At 44.0% G+C, this 18832-nt stretch overlaps 1 protein-coding gene and 1 pseudogene across 2 annotated transcripts in view; one reads left to right on the top strand and one right to left on the bottom strand.

Moving 5' to 3' along the window:
* Positions 1-2054: 2054 nt before the first annotated feature.
* DHX33 (DEAH (Asp-Glu-Ala-His) box polypeptide 33) overlaps positions 2055-18832 on the bottom strand; it is a 22751-nt gene continuing 5973 nt past the window's right edge. The window contains exons 2-12 of one of the 2 annotated variants that reach the window (XM_006863298.1): positions 16932-17092; positions 15664-15891; positions 15046-15216; positions 10879-11064; positions 10072-10183; positions 8681-8840; positions 8438-8526; positions 6495-6622; positions 5919-6122; positions 3658-3744; positions 2101-2409 (exon numbers count right to left, since the gene is read on the bottom strand). In XM_006863298.1, coding sequence (XP_006863360.1) covers positions 2101-2409; positions 3658-3744; positions 5919-6122; positions 6495-6622; positions 8438-8526; positions 8681-8840; positions 10072-10183; positions 10879-11064; positions 15046-15216; positions 15664-15891; positions 16932-17092 — 1835 coding nt within the window. Of the gene's footprint in view, positions 2410-3657; positions 3745-5918; positions 6123-6494; positions 6623-8437; positions 8527-8680; positions 8841-10071; positions 10184-10878; positions 11065-15045; positions 15217-15663; positions 15892-16931; positions 17093-18832 lie in introns of both variants that reach the window. The other variant, XM_006863297.1, reaches the window with a different exon arrangement.
* LOC102826372 lies at positions 11391-12032 on the top strand (annotated as a pseudogene).

Below are 18832 nucleotides of genomic sequence, written 5' to 3'. Positions count from 1 at the left end.
ATCATGTCCTTCTTTAGGGACTGGTCCCCGCTAATCATGTGTCCAAAGTATAAGAGACGAAAGTCTGGCCATCCTGGCTTCTAAGAAGCATTTTGGCTGTAATTCTTCCAACATACATTTGTTTGTTCTTTTGGTGTTCTATGTGTGTATGTTAGTTACCCTGAAGTTAGCCCCAACTCATGGTGACCCCATGCACAATGGGACTCTGAGTTTCACTGGCTGATTTTCAGAAGTAGATTGTCAGGCCTCTCTAGTTTAGAAGCTCCACTGAAACGTGCTCAGCACCATGGCAGCACAGAAGATTCCACCCACAGACCACTGGTGGTTGCACCTGCAGTGCACTGGCCAGAAATCAAATTGGGTCTCCCGTAGGGAAGGTGAGAATCCTACCACTGAGCCATCATGGCCCTCAACTACAAGTCTAAGAACCCAGCAAGGTAAGGCATCGAGAATCTGTCAACTCCTATTTGGCTTAAATGTAGCTACGTCTAACAGAGAAGGAAGTCACAAGTGCCCTGATGCCCACTAAGCACGGGTTAAAAGCTTGAGTGCTCAAGACTCGAACCAGTGCCATCAACACTGAGGCCACCGTCACATGCACAACTGTGGACATGGCAGGCCAGGGGACTGAGGCACTCTGTTGGGGTCAGCCCTCAGTCCCTACTGAAGATACTGTCCACTGTCTTTGAAGAGGATTCGAGGCACAATTTGACCCATGCTGATACACTTTGCAATGATAAGTAATGACCAAAATGCCACAGAGATGTGTTTAAGGCCAATGAAGCACAATACAAGAGCTGCTTCCAAGACAAAACACTTCCTAGGGAAAGATGATTTGCTTTTGATAACTGAATACCTAAGAATCATCTCTGGTATCTTTTCCTTTCTTCAAATCTGAGGAGGAGATTGTGAAGAGCTTCTACTTCCCTCTGACAAATGTGGAAACTGAGGGCGGGAGAGGGGTGATGGGCAACAGTTAAGAAGCAGCAAGGCAGGAGGACCCCAAGTGCCTAGGAAAGAAACAAGTTGAAGAAAATAAACAGAGCAAAGGCTATAAAGCCAAGATGTGGATGGGGTGAGCCAAAGCTCTCTGGTTTCTCACTGACCTGCAGTGATTTCCACCCCATCACCCCGGGCCCTGGACTAGGGGCCCTGCCAGGAGAGAAATGATCCAAGCATTCCTTATGCTCACATGGACATATGACCCAGTTGGAGAATAAAATGACAACTGGGAATGCTGGAAACCACCACTCTTAAAGGTCAGCTTCCAATGTCTACACCTGAAAGGATCCAAAAGCTACAAACCAATCTTTACCCAGGAAGCTGTAATGGCTCCTGGAAGCACCGATGAGCGACATTGCACTCCAGAGGTGCCAAGGACAAAGACTCCCCAGCACACACAGCCTGGTGACCTGAGAGCACTCCTTCCTTACTGGTCTCTGTGTGGAGCCCACACCCTGGGTAGCGAGGGGCCAATATGGGCGGGCAGCCATCCCATGAGACAAAAGTACCTCCCCTCGGGAAACTACCACAGAAGTCAGTTTCTTTTATTTGCTATTTTAAAACTCCATACAGGATTAAAAGTCAAAATTACTCTAAGGAAACCATTCATGCTCTGTGGCGGTCTAAGGCTCCTCTTGGAATGTTCCCTTCAGTTACAAGAACTGACAGGGTTTTTCTGTACTCAGTAAAACGTAATTATGGCTCACAATGTCTAGTATGTCTAGACACAGCTCTAGGCACTTTCCATTCATTCTCCCTAAATGTTACAACCTCAACTCTGAAAATAAATAGTAGTAGTAGTGGTACTATCATCCCCATTTGGCAGATGAGGAAACTGAGGTTCAGAAGTTAACTAAGTTAGCCAACAAGAACCAGAAGCATAATGTCGAAGTTTCCAAAGTATAAATGGCATGGACACTGTCTACGTGGTTGGACTATGGGAGTTCAAATAAAGAGGCCTCCCAGCTCTTGGAAGCTGGGCACATCCGGCTGCATGAAAGTTCACTGCCTCTCTCAGTGGCAGCCTAGGAAACTGTAGGAGGGTGATGGGATCCAAGCTCCTGGACAAGCAGCAATCCCAGCAGCACTGGGAGTGGCTCAGTTCCTGGCGGTTCTCAGCTTCCTGCGGAAGTACTCAGGGGCAGCCTCGTATAGCCACTCGGCATCTACAACACACAGATCACGCATGTAGCACTTGTTGGTGTAGAGCAACTCGGTGTACACGACGCAGGCCGGCTTGCAGTGGAAGAGGACAGACGAAGGGTGGATGGCCACCGGCTGGTGGGTGTCTGTGGTGGCATAGGTGCCATCTGGCTGAAGTTCTGCGGTGTTCATGAAGAGGCTGTGTGCCAGGCAGCGACGGACGCTCTCCATGTCTCCTCGCGATGACATGACTGGCATTGACATCTGTTCCAGGAGAAAGCAAGCAATGGAAATGTTCCCACCTGCTCACGGCATGGTAGAACTACGTTCCACTGACAGAAAGCATTGAAAAACAGGGCTCTCAAGAAACACACGCAATCGCACACATATACAGAGATGCACACACACACATACAGAAACAAGTCCAGAAGAATCTTTTAATAGTGGCTAGTCCTCGATGGCACTTAACAACAACAATATCCCTGGAGAGGCAGGATTATAGGAGACTTCCAAAACTTTCTGTGTTATATGAGGGGGCTTCAAAAAGTCGGTGGAAACATTACATTCTCTTTGATTCCATTTTTCCATGGGCTTTTTTGAGACTGCCCTCCATGTATATCACTGTTTTCTGTATGAACAAATATGCATGTGCTTTTGTAACCTGAACAAAAATGAGATATTCCCACTTGAAAAAAACAAAAATCTTAGGGAACATTTTAACATGGAAAACACTTCACAAAAGCATTTGTAAAGTCTGAATTTACACATAGATATAACTAGATATGGAGCCCTGGTGTGGCATTGTAGGATGAGTACTGGGCTGCTAACCAATAGGTTGGTATTCAAACTTACCATCTACTCCTAGGAAACAAGGTTGTTATGAGTGGAGACCAACTCAATGGCACTTAACAACAATGTAACTACACACACACACACACATATATATATACACATAAGGAGCTCTGGTAGCGTAGCGGTTACGAATCGGGCTGCGAACCACAAGGTCAGCAGTTCGAAACTACCAGCTGTTCCACGGGAGAAAGATGAGGCTTTCTGCTCCCGTAAAGATTTACGGCCTCGGAAATCCTGTACAGTGTCACTGTGAGTCAGAACCAACTCCACGGCACATCACAACAACAACATATATATATATATATATATATATATATATATATATATATACATTGTGTACTTTAAAAACATGGCTATTAAGAAGTAGACTAAATCCAGGAGGTGTGGAAGTATGGGTAATTTTTACTTTGTTCCTGTTTTCAAATTTTCCTACAGGGATCATTACTTTTAAAATCACTTGTTGTTGTGAAGTGCCACTGAGCAATCCTGTTTAGGGTTTCTAAAGAGCAGCTGGCAAGCTTGAACCCTCGACCTTGCAGTTTGAACAGCTTTGCAGTCTGGCGCATTAAGCCACTCATGCTAAGTAATTTATAAAGTCTAACTAGGAAACAGGAGCAGCTTAGTCCCAGTACCCTAAAGAATGGTAGAAAGAAACAATACCTTCAAACAAATATCCCTCAGCTGGGCTCTGACTTCAGCTACTAGCATCATATTCTTGCTGTTGACAAAATTCTCTCTGCACCAATCCTGTAGAGGACAAAAGAGGTCTCACAATCCCTTCATTTTTACAGAGACAGATACATAGCAATTCAGAAGGTAGATAGGGAAAACTTCAGGTGCCAGAAACAAATAGAGGAAAATAGCTTCTTTAAAGAAAAAAACCCAAACTTTTTATTGTGATTTGCAAGAAAAGAGGAAAACAGCTTTAAATTAAAAAGCATGAATCATAATGGAAAATATCTTCTTTTAAAAAAAGCACCACTTTTTATTGTGATTTGGGTGAGAGGAGGAAAACAGCTTTAAATTAATAAGCATGAAACATAATGGAACATATTAATAATCCAAATGAAAACAAAACTAAAAATACCCTTAGGTCTAAACTAAAACCAAACCATTTAGCACTGAGTCAGTTCGGACTTTTAACAACCCTATATAAGGTTCCCAAGACTGTAAGTATTTGCAGGAACAGACAGCCTCATCTTTTTCTCCCAGAGGGCTGAAGGCTTTGAACTACCAACTTTTCAGTTAGCCGCCCAATACCTAACCCACAGCATTACTATTGCTCCTTCTTATGCCAAAAATCACCATGAAAAAGAGCTATAGACTGGAGGAAATATTTGTATTACCACACCCTATAAGGGATTAGTACCTCCAAAATATGTTAAATAAATAGATAAAATAAAAAACTTCTACAAATCAGTAAGAGAGAGACCAACAATCCAATAGAAAACTGGACAAAGGATATGAGGAAGCAGCTACAGAAGAGGAACTACTAACAGCCAATGAACATAACTAAAGAGCTCTAATCTCTTGAGGAACCCAGGCAAGAGTTTCAAATAACTGATGCATTCACTTCCATCACTTGGCAGAATTAAAGTCATTTTACCAAGAGTCAGAGGGGATAGTGGTCATGGAAACTCTCATACGTTACTTTGTTATTGTTGTTATGTGCCATCGAATCGGTTCCGACCCATAGCGACCCTGTATAGGGTTTCCGAGGGTGTAAATCTTTACGGGAGTAGAAAGCCTCATCTTTCTCCCACAGAGCACCTGGTAGTTTCAAACCGCTGACCTTAAGGTTCGCAGCCCGATTCGTAACCACTACGCTACCAGAGCTCCTTCATATGTTACTTTAGGGAGCATAAAAGGTGCTAGCAACATCGGAGGGACACACAACATGGTAAAGTTCAGACACAGCTATCCCAGACCCACAACACGGTAAAGTTCAGACACAGCTATCCCAAGACCCACAACATGGTAAAGTTCAGACACAGCTATCCCAGACCCAGAACATGGTAAAGTTCAGACACAGCTATCCCAGACCCACAACATGGTAAAGTTCAGACACAGCTATCCCAAGACCCACAACATGGTAAAGTTCAGACACAGCTATCCCAAGACCCACAACATGGTAAAGTTCAGACACAGCTATCCCAAGACCCAGCAGCTACACTCCAAGTGGTTGGCCCCAGAGAAAATTCTCCCCACCTGCACAAGGAGACACGTACAGATGTTCATGGCGGCACTGGAAGTGGAATCAAGTTACAAAACGATAGTGTAAGAAAATACTTATATACATGGATGTGAAGTAACAGTATGCCACTCATAGGGAACATCTACAGGATAGCACAAATACAAGGGAGGAAGGACTAGGAAAGGACATCAGAGCACAGAATCTACAGCATTTATTTATTTATTTCCTTAAAAATAAAGTGAGACAATTTTAGCAAAATTTACAGCTGTTGAAACTGGATGGTGGCTTACTTTTTCATTTGAAAGAAGTGGGTGCTTTAAAATGCAAAGGAAAAGTTTATACACTATGGAACAATAATTGATCTTATTAATAAGTCAAAGGAAATACTGATATTTTCCATATTGGTCCAAAGAACTTAAATATTATACAAGCAAAAACCACTGTGAATAAGTTAGGAGCAGGTGGGGGGGAAAAGTCATTATGTAGCTAAGAAATTGAATCGCCAAAAGTATAACCAATTTGTTCATATTAAGCTCAAGTTAAATACAAGCAGAGACTAAGGCCAGAGTCTCTTATTAACCCCTTGTCTTCACACATTTCGGAAATGCCAATCTGGGATTCTTTCTGAGGATCTCTAGATGATTCAGCCAAAACGCGTAAGTACACGCACAGCACTGGCCAGAAGGAAGGAGCTGTCTTATCAGAAAAGAAATAGGACAATGCTTACTTTATTGCCACCGATGTTTTTGAAGGTCCGGTAGATATTCAGCAAAGTAACGTGGTCCCCCTCACTGGATATGAACTTCTTCCGGACACTCTGCACCTCATCCCGCCGAGCAGGAGGGTTGTAAAGAACGCTGTCCACAGACAGCAGCGAGACAATAGTCAGTATCTCCTCGGTGCAGTGGAATTTGGAGGACAGTAGGATGGTCTACAAATCAGAATTAACAATTGGTTAAGTCAAGTTCATCTCTTAACTGCTGTATATTGATTTTGCATCTTCCCTTCTAAGGAGCTCAGGGGCAGCTGTTTCTAAAGCCATAATTGTCTATGTTCATGCTATTTTGAGTTGTTGTAAAACAGATGCCTGCTTTCCCCGCAGGATGCCAAATTTCTTGTGGACAGAGCTAATTTATATCCTTGAATACTGGAGAGGACAGAAACCAGTGTTCCACAGATAGAAGGCGTTGCAAAGATTTAAGAGAAGAGGTGAGGATTAATCCAGAAGCACTGGGTTCAGGGTCTACTTTGGGATAGCTACCCTAGAAAGTACAAAGGGGAGCGAGGAGACTGTAGCATTTACTTTGGCAAATTTGGGTTCTAAAGGAAATGCTGCCATCTTCCTTCCAATTGGAGTCAGGTTAAGCTGGTCATCCTTATGGTCAAGAGCACCTAACAGGTCCAGTTGGGCAATGGCCGCCTGAATGTGATCTAAAGAAACAGAGACATTAAAAAAAAAAAAAGGAAGACTTCTGGCGCTTCTGGTCGCTCTACATCAAACAGCAGCAGAGCTCACAGCCACCAGTGCCCCGTGATAGGTTTTTAAAGCTATCAATGACATAACTGCCTCCGCTTTGATGCCCTTTTAAACTAATACCAATTGTACACACGTATACCCTTTAGTCCAGCAATATCACACTTATCACCTTCAGATAGACTCATACATTGCAGAGACCTTTGTACAAAGATATTCAATAGAGGACTATCAGCACTAACACATGACTAGAAGTAGAGTACATTCATACTACGGGGATATATACTACCACTAAATAACAAGGAGGTTCCTTATGTATGAAAATGGGACAATCTTAAGTGGCTGAGTCAAACAAGAGCAAGATATAAAACTGTATGTAGAATTTGTCACTGTTAATTAAAAAGATTAGAGGAAGAATAGATTTTTGCTTCCGTTTCTCTTGCACACACCACACAATGGAAATACTAGTTGCCTCAGAGGCAGCCTGTGGGGCTGGAAACATGAGGTGAGAACGCTGGTTATTACTGACTCACAAAGGAACAGTCTGTACAATATCTTTCGTGACAAGAGCAAGATGCAAATGAACATTAACAGGAGAATGGATAAATACGTTCTGGTTTGTTTAAACAGCAGCATAATGTCCATCAACACAAACAAACCTCAGAAAACAAATCTGGAGGAAAAGAGGGACTGCTGGGGAATAAATACCCAAGCACACCCTGTAGGGGCACATACGTGCATCAGAAAACAATAAAGAAAAGAGCACACAAAATATGGGTGAATGTTTACATTATGCACGGAGAGAAGGGGACAGAAACAAGTACAGTCGGGGACGGCATGGCAGGTTTGGTGGCACTGGCAGTAAGCACACGGGTTTGTTTGCTTCATTACTCCATCTACTGTGTGTATACAGCACGTTACTCCTTTGTATGTAAGAATTTGGCAATTAAAAGGAAAACGACCATGTCAAACAGTGTACACTGTACGCTGCTATCTGTGTATTATGCACAGCTTGTCTCTAGGGGACAACTGGGAAATGGTCACAGCGGTTACCTGAGCGAAGTGATATGAAGATCCCAGCATACCCAACCATTCTTTTGGGGTTTTATTGGGTTACCATTTGTAATGCTTTAAAAAAAGGGGAGGTGGGCAAGAGAAAGAAAAGGTGAATGGTGTCCTGACGAGATGCTAGGTGCCAACACATCATCAGTCCGAATCCCAATGATTTCTGACCCCTCCATGGAGAGACCACTAAGGAGGGGCAGTAGAGCACAATCAAGCACAATTAAACACGAGCAGAGTCACAGAGACAAAGTCTGGAGTCACATTCTGCCCTTGTCATTTCCCTCTCCTCACCCACTTCAGACATGACATCTGGCATTCTTGTTTTGGAGCTCTTTACAATGATTCAGCTGAAAAAAGGAAGCTGCACTCAAATCAGCAAATTCTAGTCTTTCCCATCCTTTTGCTGATAAAGGTACAATGTCCGCTGGGTTTCTGCAGCATCCATGGGCTGTGTTCAATTCCCGGTCCCAGTGGCTAAGGAACTGGGCCGGGACTTCCTGTCTGATACTTTCGTTTTTGCCTGAGGACTGTGCTGGAAGCAGAAACCCAGCATCTCCTGAATTTCAGCAGCTTCTCTCACAGTCAATGTTATTATCCACCAAACACGCTGAACCATCAAAACACTTTTTAAAAGGCTGCCTATGGAGGGTCCATCTGTTGTTACTTAGCTACTGAGACCCCTGTGTGACACTGTGTGCTTCACTTACCTGGAGACGGTTTGGACATGAAGTCAAAAGTGAGTATATTTGGAACTTTCATTGCTAGGAGCTGTAGCATCACGCTCGCCAGGTTGCACCTAGAGAGTGGGAGACACAGGGCATTTACTCGTCTCTGGTTCTCCACCCAGTGAGTCAGAACCACCCACCCAGGAGTGTTGGATAGAATGGGGCGGTACCGATGGGAAGGAGAAGCAGGATGCAAGGCAGGGGAGCAGGGAACCCCGAGCTCACCTCTGGATTTCTGGCACCGTCATCTTCTCAAACTTCTCAAACTCCTCCTCCGTGTACAGTCGGTAGCAGATGCCACTATCCTCTCTGCCAGCCCTTCCTGTGCGCTGCCAGGCCTGGGTCTTTGACACCCGCTGCACAGCTAACACCTCAAGACCGCTGTCTGGAAGGAGAACAGGCCACACGAGTGCTTCACTCTCCACGCAACGGAACAGTTTCACAACCCTGCCAAGCAGCAGCACCAGTACCTCAGAACACCAGGGACCTTTCTCCAATACAGAGATCCGGAAAAACTCAGGGCTACAACAGAAAGCACAAACTAGGCCGCTTTGCAGTGGTTTGGCTCCAGGGAAACTGTGTGGGATGTCGCTGAATCATCAGGAAAACCTCATGTTCATGGCCACAGGCCAGGATGGCAGGTTCAGGTCTGGGCTTAGCTTGCAGGGTAAGCAGCCTTCCAGGTTGTGGGGGATGCGGGGCTTCCAGCATGAAAACCGGGATAGCTCCTGGCTAACTAGAGGGTGGGTGGTCTCCCTGTCAATCAAGAGCTCAGCAATCCAGTGCCTGCAGTGGCTTGTGTGCTTGTGTGCTTTGTTCTCCTTCCAATCTGCTATTGCAACTATTTGTTTCCAAAGACTAAAGGGTTCTTGTTAGAGGGGAGCTCTCCACCAGGCACAAGAGAATCAAGCCCTTCCACACACATTAGCTCTGAAACATACACATGTGAACATTCGCACCCTCCAATGTTTGGCAGTATATTTCAACTAAAAGCCTGGGAGTCACCATTTCAGCTGCCTCCAACCCTCTGTGGAATGAGGTGCAGCATGGATCAACTGACGTCAAGCAAGCTCCCCACCGCAGTGCTTGGGAAACAACTAGTGCCTCCCCTCCACTCCTCACCCCAGCCTAGGGAATTAGTTTCCTTCCTCAGAGTGCAAACCAAAACCCACTGCCATCAAAGCAATTTTGACTCACCGTTGTTCTATGGCCAAGCAGAACTGTTCCCTAGGCCTTCAAAGACTGAAACTGTGTACAGGAGCAGATAGTCTCATCTTTCTCTCACAGAGCTGTTGGTGGCTTTGATCCACTGACCTTGCAGTTAGCAGCTCAATGTTTAAGCCATCAGACTAGGCATATGCAAATATTTCTAGCAAGAACCTTGGACCTGTTATCAGACTGCTCCTGAAACTTCTGATGAAACTCTGTTCACTGGCTTGCTAACAACCCGCCTGGGACATTGCCTCTGCCTGGTTTTCTCATCTCGCCCATCTGCCTCGGGTGGTCTCCTTCTGGGCTTGGCATCCAGACTGTCTCATTTATGGAGAGTGCCCCCCAAATCTGAGTTAGCTACAAACACGACAGAGAAGAGACAGTCATGAGCTACGGGTTCTCACCAGGGTTATACTTCTTTGCTTTCACCATGCCTGTGTCCACTACATGTTTCACTCCTGGAATGGTTATGGAGGTTTCTGCGATGTTGGTTGAAATGATTACTTTGCGACAGCCCTACAAGAAAACCAAAAAGCCGTATGACTCAGAAGTTTTCAAACGCAGTCCTCACCATTCATTTCCTAAACAATCCACTCATGATAAAGTTAAAAACAAAAAACAAAAAACGACTCCATCATTCATGAGAGACTCTATGTGGGCAGTTATTAGCACAGGGAGCAGCAGGGAGGCAGGGATGCTCATCCTTAAAAGCTTATTTTGAGGAATGAGATGGAGAGGGAAAACGGCACAGGATTTGGAAGGAAGCAGGTAGATATGAGTGGGAATGCTGGCCCTAAGCAATCGCTCCTTCATCTTTCAAGACTTCAGTGTTTATAAAATGGGACCAGAACCCATAAAGAAAAACAGTTTCCTGGTTCTTAAGAGGAAAAGCTACAGTGTATGTAGCGCATTAGCTCACAGTCTGGCCCTCACTGGAACCTAATGAATGGTCAAATGGAGTTTATTCCTGTTGGACGTTAGGAGGGTCACTCATTTATTTGTCAGCCTTACCCTCAACTGCCGACAAGTATCTCCCTGCCAGTTCTTACCTCAGGTGTGTGGTATCTGTAGCTGAGCTTTTCAAGTAGTTTATCTGGCACCTGACCACCCCATCCTGTCCAGCACCCTCCCCTGTCTTATCAGGACCTTGACAACATGTACATTTACCAAGGTGCCCTGACCAGGGGTTGGTCAGGAGGCAGTGCACTCACCTTGGGAGCCCCCTGGAAAACGCGGAGCTGTTGAGCATAGGGCAGGGAGGCATACAGGGGCAGAACCAGCATTGAGGGGCAGCCATCTGGGAGGTGCTTTGCAATGTCTCGACAAGTCTTACTCATGGCTTCAATCTCCTCCTGGCCAGTGAGGAACACCAGGATGTCCTGAGATGAAGGGGCTTCCTACAAAGAGGTCAAGATTGGGATTGCTCAGACTTGATAGAAACTCCAGCCCAGGAGAGCAAACTGTTCTGACTGGAACAGCAACATAGAAGATTCCAGGGGAAATAAAACAATCAGGATTTGAACACATAAAAAACGGTCTTATATCCATATAACAGATATTAAGAACATTTAGGGATAGGAACAATATGTCATAAAAGAAAGGAGGTATAGCAATGGGGGTCTACCAACAATGCACAGCCATAATATGGTTGTTACTGATATCTGGTTTAAAAAACAACCTGCTCTCTTTCCCTCCAGCGTGCCACAAAGATCCTGGTGTCGCCATGGGCTGCCGCCCTGCCCGGTGTTACCAGAATTATGAGAACAAGCCCTATCCCAAGTCCCACTTCTACCAAGGTGTCCCTGATGCCAAGATTTGTACCTTTGACCTGGGTCGGAAGAAGGCAATTCCCACTCTGTGGCCACATGGTGTCAGATAAATATGAGCAGCTCTCTTCAAAAGCCCTGGAGGCTGCCCATATTTGTGCCAAAAAGTACATGGTGAAAAGTTGTGGCAAAGACGGCTTTCACATCCGAGTGTGGCTGCAGCCGTTTCATGTCATTCGCATCAACAATGCTGTCGTGTGCTGGGGCTGACAGGATCCAGACGGGGACGTGAGGGGCCTTTGGAAAGCCCCAGGGCACTGTGGGTAGGGTCCACACTGGCCAAGTCATCGTGTCCATCCGCACCAAGCTTCAAAACAAGGAGCATGTGACTGAAGCCCTATGCAGGGCCAAGTTCAAGTTCCCTGAACGCCAGAAGATCCACATCTCCAAGAAGTGAGGCTTCACCAAGTTCAATGTTGAGTCTGAAGACATGGTAGCTGAGAAGCACCTCATCCCAGATGGCTGTGGGGTCAAATACATCCCCAACTGTGGCCCCTTGGACAAGTGGAGGGCCCTGCATTCATGAAGGCCTTGGGTAGCACTGACCTGTGCCCTCCAATAAATTCAATGTCTCCATGTAAAAAAAAAAAAACAACCTGCTATAACTCTGTTGGGGACTCCTGATGTGGTACGGCAGGATCAGCACTGGACTGTGAACCACAAGGTTGGCAGTTCAAACCCACCAACTGCTCCTCTGAAACCCTATACAGAGTTGCTATGAGTCAGAATGGACTCAACAGCACTTAACAACAACAATATAACTATGTTGAGAAGATGGAGGAGGGAGTCAGGAGTGAGAGAGGCATCTACCATGATAACAAATCAACGTTAAGCTATTTAGAAATGATCAAGGGAGCCTGGCAGATCAACGATGAAGTACTCAGCTACTAAGTGACAGGTTGGCAGTTTGAACCTAACCAGGAGGCATTTTCAATGACGTGGTAGTTCTGTGGGACAAAGACCTGGCAATCAGCTTCTGGAAATATTCTTGTTTGTGGTTAAGTGCCGTGGAGTCAGTTCCAACTCACAGTGACTCTGTATAGGGTTTCTGATGAACAGCTGGTGGGTTTGAACTGCTGACTTTGTAGTTCAAACTGACCTTGCTGTCCAGCACATTATCCTGCAGGGCCATACCAGCACCACGAAAACCTTAAGGGACAGTTCTACAGTCACATGGGGTCACTATGAGTCAAAACTGATTTGACAAGACCTAGCAACATCGATATGGATTACATCTCAATGTCAAGAAAACAAAAATCCTCACCACTGGACCAATAAACAACATTCTTATCAACAGAGAAAAGATTGAAGTTGTCAAGGACTTCATTCTTCTTGGATTAACTATCAACACTCACAGAAGCAGCAGTCAAGAGATCAGACGACATATTGCATTAGGCAAATCTGCTGCACAGGAAGGTTTTAAAGTATTGAAGAGCAGAGATGTCAGCTTGAGGACTAAGGTGCGCCTGACCCAAGCCACAGTATTTTCAATAACCTTATATGCATGTGAAAGCTGAACAATGAATAAGGAAGACCACAGGAGAATTGATGCTTTTGAGTTATGGTGTTGGAGGAGAATGTTGAAAGTGCCGTGGGCTGCCAAAAGAACCAACAGATCCGTGTTGGAAGAAGTCCAACCAGAGTGCTTCTTGGAGGCCAGGATGGCCAAACTTCATCTCTCATACTTCAGACATGCTGTCAGGAAGGACCAGTCGCTGGAGAAGGATATCATGTTCGGTAGGTGGAGGGTTAGAGAAAAAGAGGAAGACCCCCGGCAAGATGGAATGGCAAAGTGGGCCATCAATGGGCTCAAGCGTGGCAACAATAGTGAGGTTGGCTCATGATCAGGCAGTGTTCCGTTCTGCTGTGCATAAGGTCACTATGAGTTGGTACCGACTCCACAGCACCTAACAACAACAACAACAACGGAGTCCTGCTATGGTACTTTAGGATAAGCACTGGACTGCTAACCATAAGGCTGGTGGTTCAAACCAGCTGCTCCTCGGAAACCCTATATAGAGCCGCTATGAATTGGAATCAACACAACACTTAACAACAATACTGATCAATCAAGAAACAATCATTTAAGCAGGTTATTTAGAAATATAAGTAGTTCCCGCATTGTGATGAACTGCACTTACTACTGTTCCTTTTTGCTGTTGTTTTTGTACATTTTATCATAAATAATAAGTCCTGGTGTGGTGCTGCAGGTTAATGCGCTGGACTGCAGAGTCGGTAGTTCTCGCTCACTAGTCACTTCTCAAAAACCCTATACAGGGTTGCTATGAATCGGAACTGACTCAACGCCTCTTCGCAACAACAACATTAGGAATAACAAGTTGGAGTCTGTAATTTGCTGATGTTATTATCAGCTTCAGATATTCATTCACTGATGTTCAATTTTGGTTTACTATTTACAATACTGCCGGATTTATAAAGATACTGATAATAAAAAGCAGGGGCAATCAAAACTAAACTATATCAGAACTGACTTATGAAAAAGTTGTTGGAACGGAAACTGACCGTCCTAAGATGGAGACTACCTATGCGGCAGGAACATCCAGAGGAAATACCAGAGTTAAATGTGGTTTATCTTAATGAGCAAGAATCCGGGCTGGAGAAACTAAAGCAAGGAGCTGTTATTTTCTCATTTTGAGCCTTTAAAAATTTCACGACTTGAATTTTCAAATTGCACATGTATCACTTTGATGAAAATAAAAATTCTTCAAATGTCGGCCTCTAGATTTGCTCAGAATGTTAAAGGCAAAGTGAAAATGGTAGATTTTATAAAATATGAAACAAAACTGAAGTTTTTAAAGTGTTTTCTTAAAATAGACACTTTGAAAGTTTTTCTTAATATGGATTTTTCAAAAAGTGTAAGTAAAGGCCCATTCTAGACCAATACCAACCTTTCTTTTATGTAGCAAATATCTCGTAAACTTTGTTATTGTGAATCTAATGAAGATTTACATCTCCTTGGTTTTTAATGAGATGTTGTAGTATATCATACGTAGTAAGATATACCCACTCCTCACCGAGTGACATGGTTAGGTTCCAAAGAGCAGGTGGTTAGGGGAAAATTGGCATTATGCACAAATAGAGGAAAACCACTTCAGATCACAAAATGCAGCATGACCATCATTATGTAACTGCCAAAGCACTGGAAATAATATCCCAGCTGATACTTACTGAACAGATACCAGTGCCAGGCACCATGGGTTACAGGTAGGATGTGCCTTTGGCTGTTTCAGAATAGGGGCTATGACCAAACCAAGTGTTCAAGCCACTGTGATCACATATGGAAATTTTCTGGCTTTGCTGAGGAAAGATGTTGGTCAGTTTCTACACTTACTCTTGAATTATTTTCCTTATTGGAGTAAAAAAAAAAAAAGAGACCTAATTGAAAAAAGATACAAATTCGGACATGACAAATAAACTCCTTACTTATCATAATGACACAACTCACAGAGCTGTCTTATTCAAGACTGAATATTGTCGATATCAACTGCAGGGGGACACAGAGCTGTTTTGAAATCTGAGCCCAGCGCATACCTGGTGGATCTGGAAGACCGAGACCAACGCTGCATGCAGGTAGTCATTCTGAGGCTGCTTGGTGTAGAAAACCTGGATAGGGTGCTGCCGCCCTTCTAGGTAGAGGACGGGGGCGCCGTTGAAATACTGAGAGAAGAGATCCACATCCATCGTGGCTGACATCACAATTACCTACATAAGAGGGCACACACAAGGTGAGAGACAAATGGGGCCAGTCTTTCTGTACCCTGTCACACACAGAAGCAGACAGATGAGTGAGGCTGGTGTCACGTATAACTTCTTCTGTCACAGCTAATGTCCTGTGACCATGCTCTCCCCGCCACTGTTTATAGAATGGCCAAAGGAAAGTGTGTTGAAGATGAAATGAATGATTTCCTCTGTAAATCCAGGGAGCTCGAGTGGTGCAGAGGTTAAACTGCTTGGCTTCTAACCTCAAGGTCAACAGTTTGAACCTACCAAGCTGCTCCAAGGGAAAAAGATGGGACAGTCTGCTTCCATAGAGATTTACAGTCTCAGAAATGTGATTTGGCAGCTCTACTCTGCCCTACAGGGTCACTGAGAGTCAGAATAGACCGTGGGTTTGCTATTTTTGGGTTTCCTTAAATGTGTTATACGTACTTTGAGTGGCAGTTTCCCCAATTCCTTCCGCCGCCTCTGGGCAGTTTTCACCACCCCAAAGAGCACATCTGTATGGATAGTCCGCTCGTGGGCTTCGTCCAGAATGACGCAGCTGTACTTCCGGAGGAGGGAATCTGAGATTGCTTCCCGCAGAAGCATGCCGTCAGTCAGGAACTTGATCCTGGTGTCTTCAGAGGTGACATCATCAAAGCGCACTGTATAACCAACCTGTGGGGAAATCCTCCTTTCATTCACCACACACTGGTGAGCTAGCACATTGTGCGAGGTGCATGCACCATCAGAGAACAAACAGCAACACTGACAGTAACCTAGCACTTGGGGAGCACACAGTCCAGGTGGGGAAACAGACAAGGAACATGTGCTTTTAACAACAGCAGTAATAGCATTACAAAACATTACAACTCACCTACAAAACAACATGTAGGAAGAAGATCAATAAAGAAAACAGAGGACTTGAAGAACGCTATAAACCAACTAGGCCTTACTGAACATTCTACCCAACAATAGCAAAATACACATTATACTCCAGTGCACACAGAACATTCCTTTGGGCAGACCATCTGTTAGACCAAGGCAAGTCTTCATAAATTTGTAAAGATGGAAATGATATAAAGTGTCTTCTCGGCCACAATGAAACTGGAAAATCCTAAGTGGAGGAAAACTGGAAAATGCACAACTATGTGGAACTTGAAATTTATCTACATATCCCAAGCTACTTATTACTTTCATGCAGTTATATAAAGATGGGGAGAGAGTGTCAAGAAGTTTTTAAGGAAAATAAACACTCACACAAAGAAATCTCTTACATATGCCTTGTTGCTGTGAAGTGCCATTGACTCGGTTCCAATTCATAGAAACCCTGTATAGAGTCTGGATCTTGCTTTACACAACCTACATACAAGGAGGCTTAAAAAAAATTCATGAAAAAATCCGATTGAAAGATAACGGAATTTTCCCACAAACTATATTTCTTTAGAAAGAAATGCATTATCTAACAGAAGTTACTGAAGTCTTAACCGTGTTCAAAGAATACAACTCATTTACTCAACTTTCCAAAAAAGATTTGCTGTCGGCTCTCAGGCACTGGTGAAGAACTCTGAGACAGGCCGAAATAACTGTGGCAGGAAAATGCCTTTCCACACATAAAAAGAAGTCTTGGTTCAGGAAAACAGAAGTGTCAGGAGGGCAGGAATGTAGGAGGGTGGAAGACTTGTCTATTTCTGATAGGAAAGAAGAAAATTAGGTACCAGCTTCCCAAGTTCAGTTCTCTTCTCATCTGAGACTCTGGTAGCGAGAGAGATGGCAGCCACTCGACGAGGCTGGGTCACAGCAATGACTCCCTGGCGGTTGATCCCTCCTTCATACAGGTACTGAGGGAGCTGAGTTGTTTTCCCTGAGCCGGTTTCCCCTAGGAAAGAGAAAAGTCTCATTACAATGGAAATTGGAACAAACCAGGAAGCAAACAGATCAAAGTCAGGGGAATCAGATAGCACTTGTCAGCACTGCTGGGGGAACACCAAGAAAACCCTAGGGAACATGGGAACCAACTCCACGGCAACCAACGACAACAGGGACCATCTTCAATGCCCTTTCTTTTCAACACAGCTTCACTTACAAATACCTATCCTATAATATCACTTGTAAAAATAATCAGATATTGCTTTCTAATGAAATCAATACCCTTTAAGTATTTGAGGATGTGAAACAGCAGTAATTGCCTCTAATACTTTTCTGAGATGCCTTTTTCACTTACTAAACTCAGTTGTTAATCAGAATCTCACACTGGTTTCTTTGTGGCATTTGGGGAGTGCGTATTTGAGTGTGTTATTGTTAGATGCCACTGAGTCCATTTTGACTGATAGCAACCCCATGCGGCAGAGCAGAACTGCTCCACAGGGTTTCTTAGATGGTCATCTTTACAGGAGCAGATCTCCAGACTTTTTTCCCCAAAGAGCTGCTGGTAGGTTTGGACTGCTGGCCTTCTGGTTAGCAGGCAAACAGTTAATCATTGTGCCACACCACCACAGCTTCTGACATCCAAGGTTGTTGTGACGTGCCATTGAGTCAGTTCTGACTGATAACAACCTGGTTTCCCTGGAGAGGCTGGTGGGTTTAAACTGACAATCTTTTGGTTGGCAGTCCAGTGCTTATCCTACAATGCCACCCTAGTAGGCCAAGGTTACTAACCAATGAACCAAAAGTGCTCATACTTTGTGTGAGCAGTCCTGAATGGCAGTGGGAACCCTTCAAGTGGGAGTGATGGGAAGGGGGCTTAACCCTCAGGTACCACTAACTCAAAGTCATTTATCACACACAGGGGTGTAGGCTTTAACAGGGAACATAGAAAAAGAAGTAAGCTTAAGTAGCAGAAGGAACCTCTAAGAAATACTTTAACTGACGCTTACTGAACATATACCAGTATTAGGCACTGTTTTGAGCATTTTATGTGCACTGTCTCACAGCATGGATTAATACCCACAACAATCCTTAGCCAAGTACTACTATCACCCTCATTTTAAAGATGAAGAAACTGAGGCTTAAAGGTTAAGTAAATGGTAGTCAGTATTCAAACCCAGGAAGTCTGACTCCAGAACCTGCATTCATTACCACTACCTATTCTGACGAGTTGTGAGATGACATCAAGATTATCATACATGAAAGAAAGCAAAAAGTCATTGAGAAGACAAACTGAAACTTGCTCTCCAGTATAGAGATGCTACTAAAGCAAACGGAAGAAATAAAGAGGTATAAGAGCTGAAAAGAAAATTCCAAAGATCAGCTTGAGAAGATAAAGCAAAATATTACAATAAAATGTGCAAGGATCTAGAGTCAGAAAACAAAAAAGGAAGAACACACTCAACATTTCTCTAGCTAGAGCAACTGAAGAAAAAATTCAAGCCTCGACTTTCATTACTGAAAGATTCTCTGGGCAAATTATTGAATGAGGCAGAAAGAGAAGATGGAAGGAATACACAAAGTCACTGTACCAAAAGGAAATGGTTAATGTTCACCCATTTTAAGAGGTAGCATATGATTAAGAGCCAATGATATTTAGCGAAGAAGTCCAAGATGCACTGAAGGAAATGGCAAAGGAATAGATGGAATAAAAATTGAAATCTTTCAAAAAGTAAGGCGGCACAGGAGGCAC

Source organism: Chrysochloris asiatica, unplaced genomic scaffold, assembly GCF_000296735.1.
Source record: "Chrysochloris asiatica unplaced genomic scaffold, ChrAsi1.0 scaffold00054, whole genome shotgun sequence".
Taxonomy (NCBI): Eukaryota; Metazoa; Chordata; class Mammalia; order Afrosoricida; family Chrysochloridae; genus Chrysochloris; species Chrysochloris asiatica.
The sequence above is the reverse complement of the archived record's forward strand: the minus strand, read 5'-3'. Positions and strand labels throughout refer to the sequence as shown.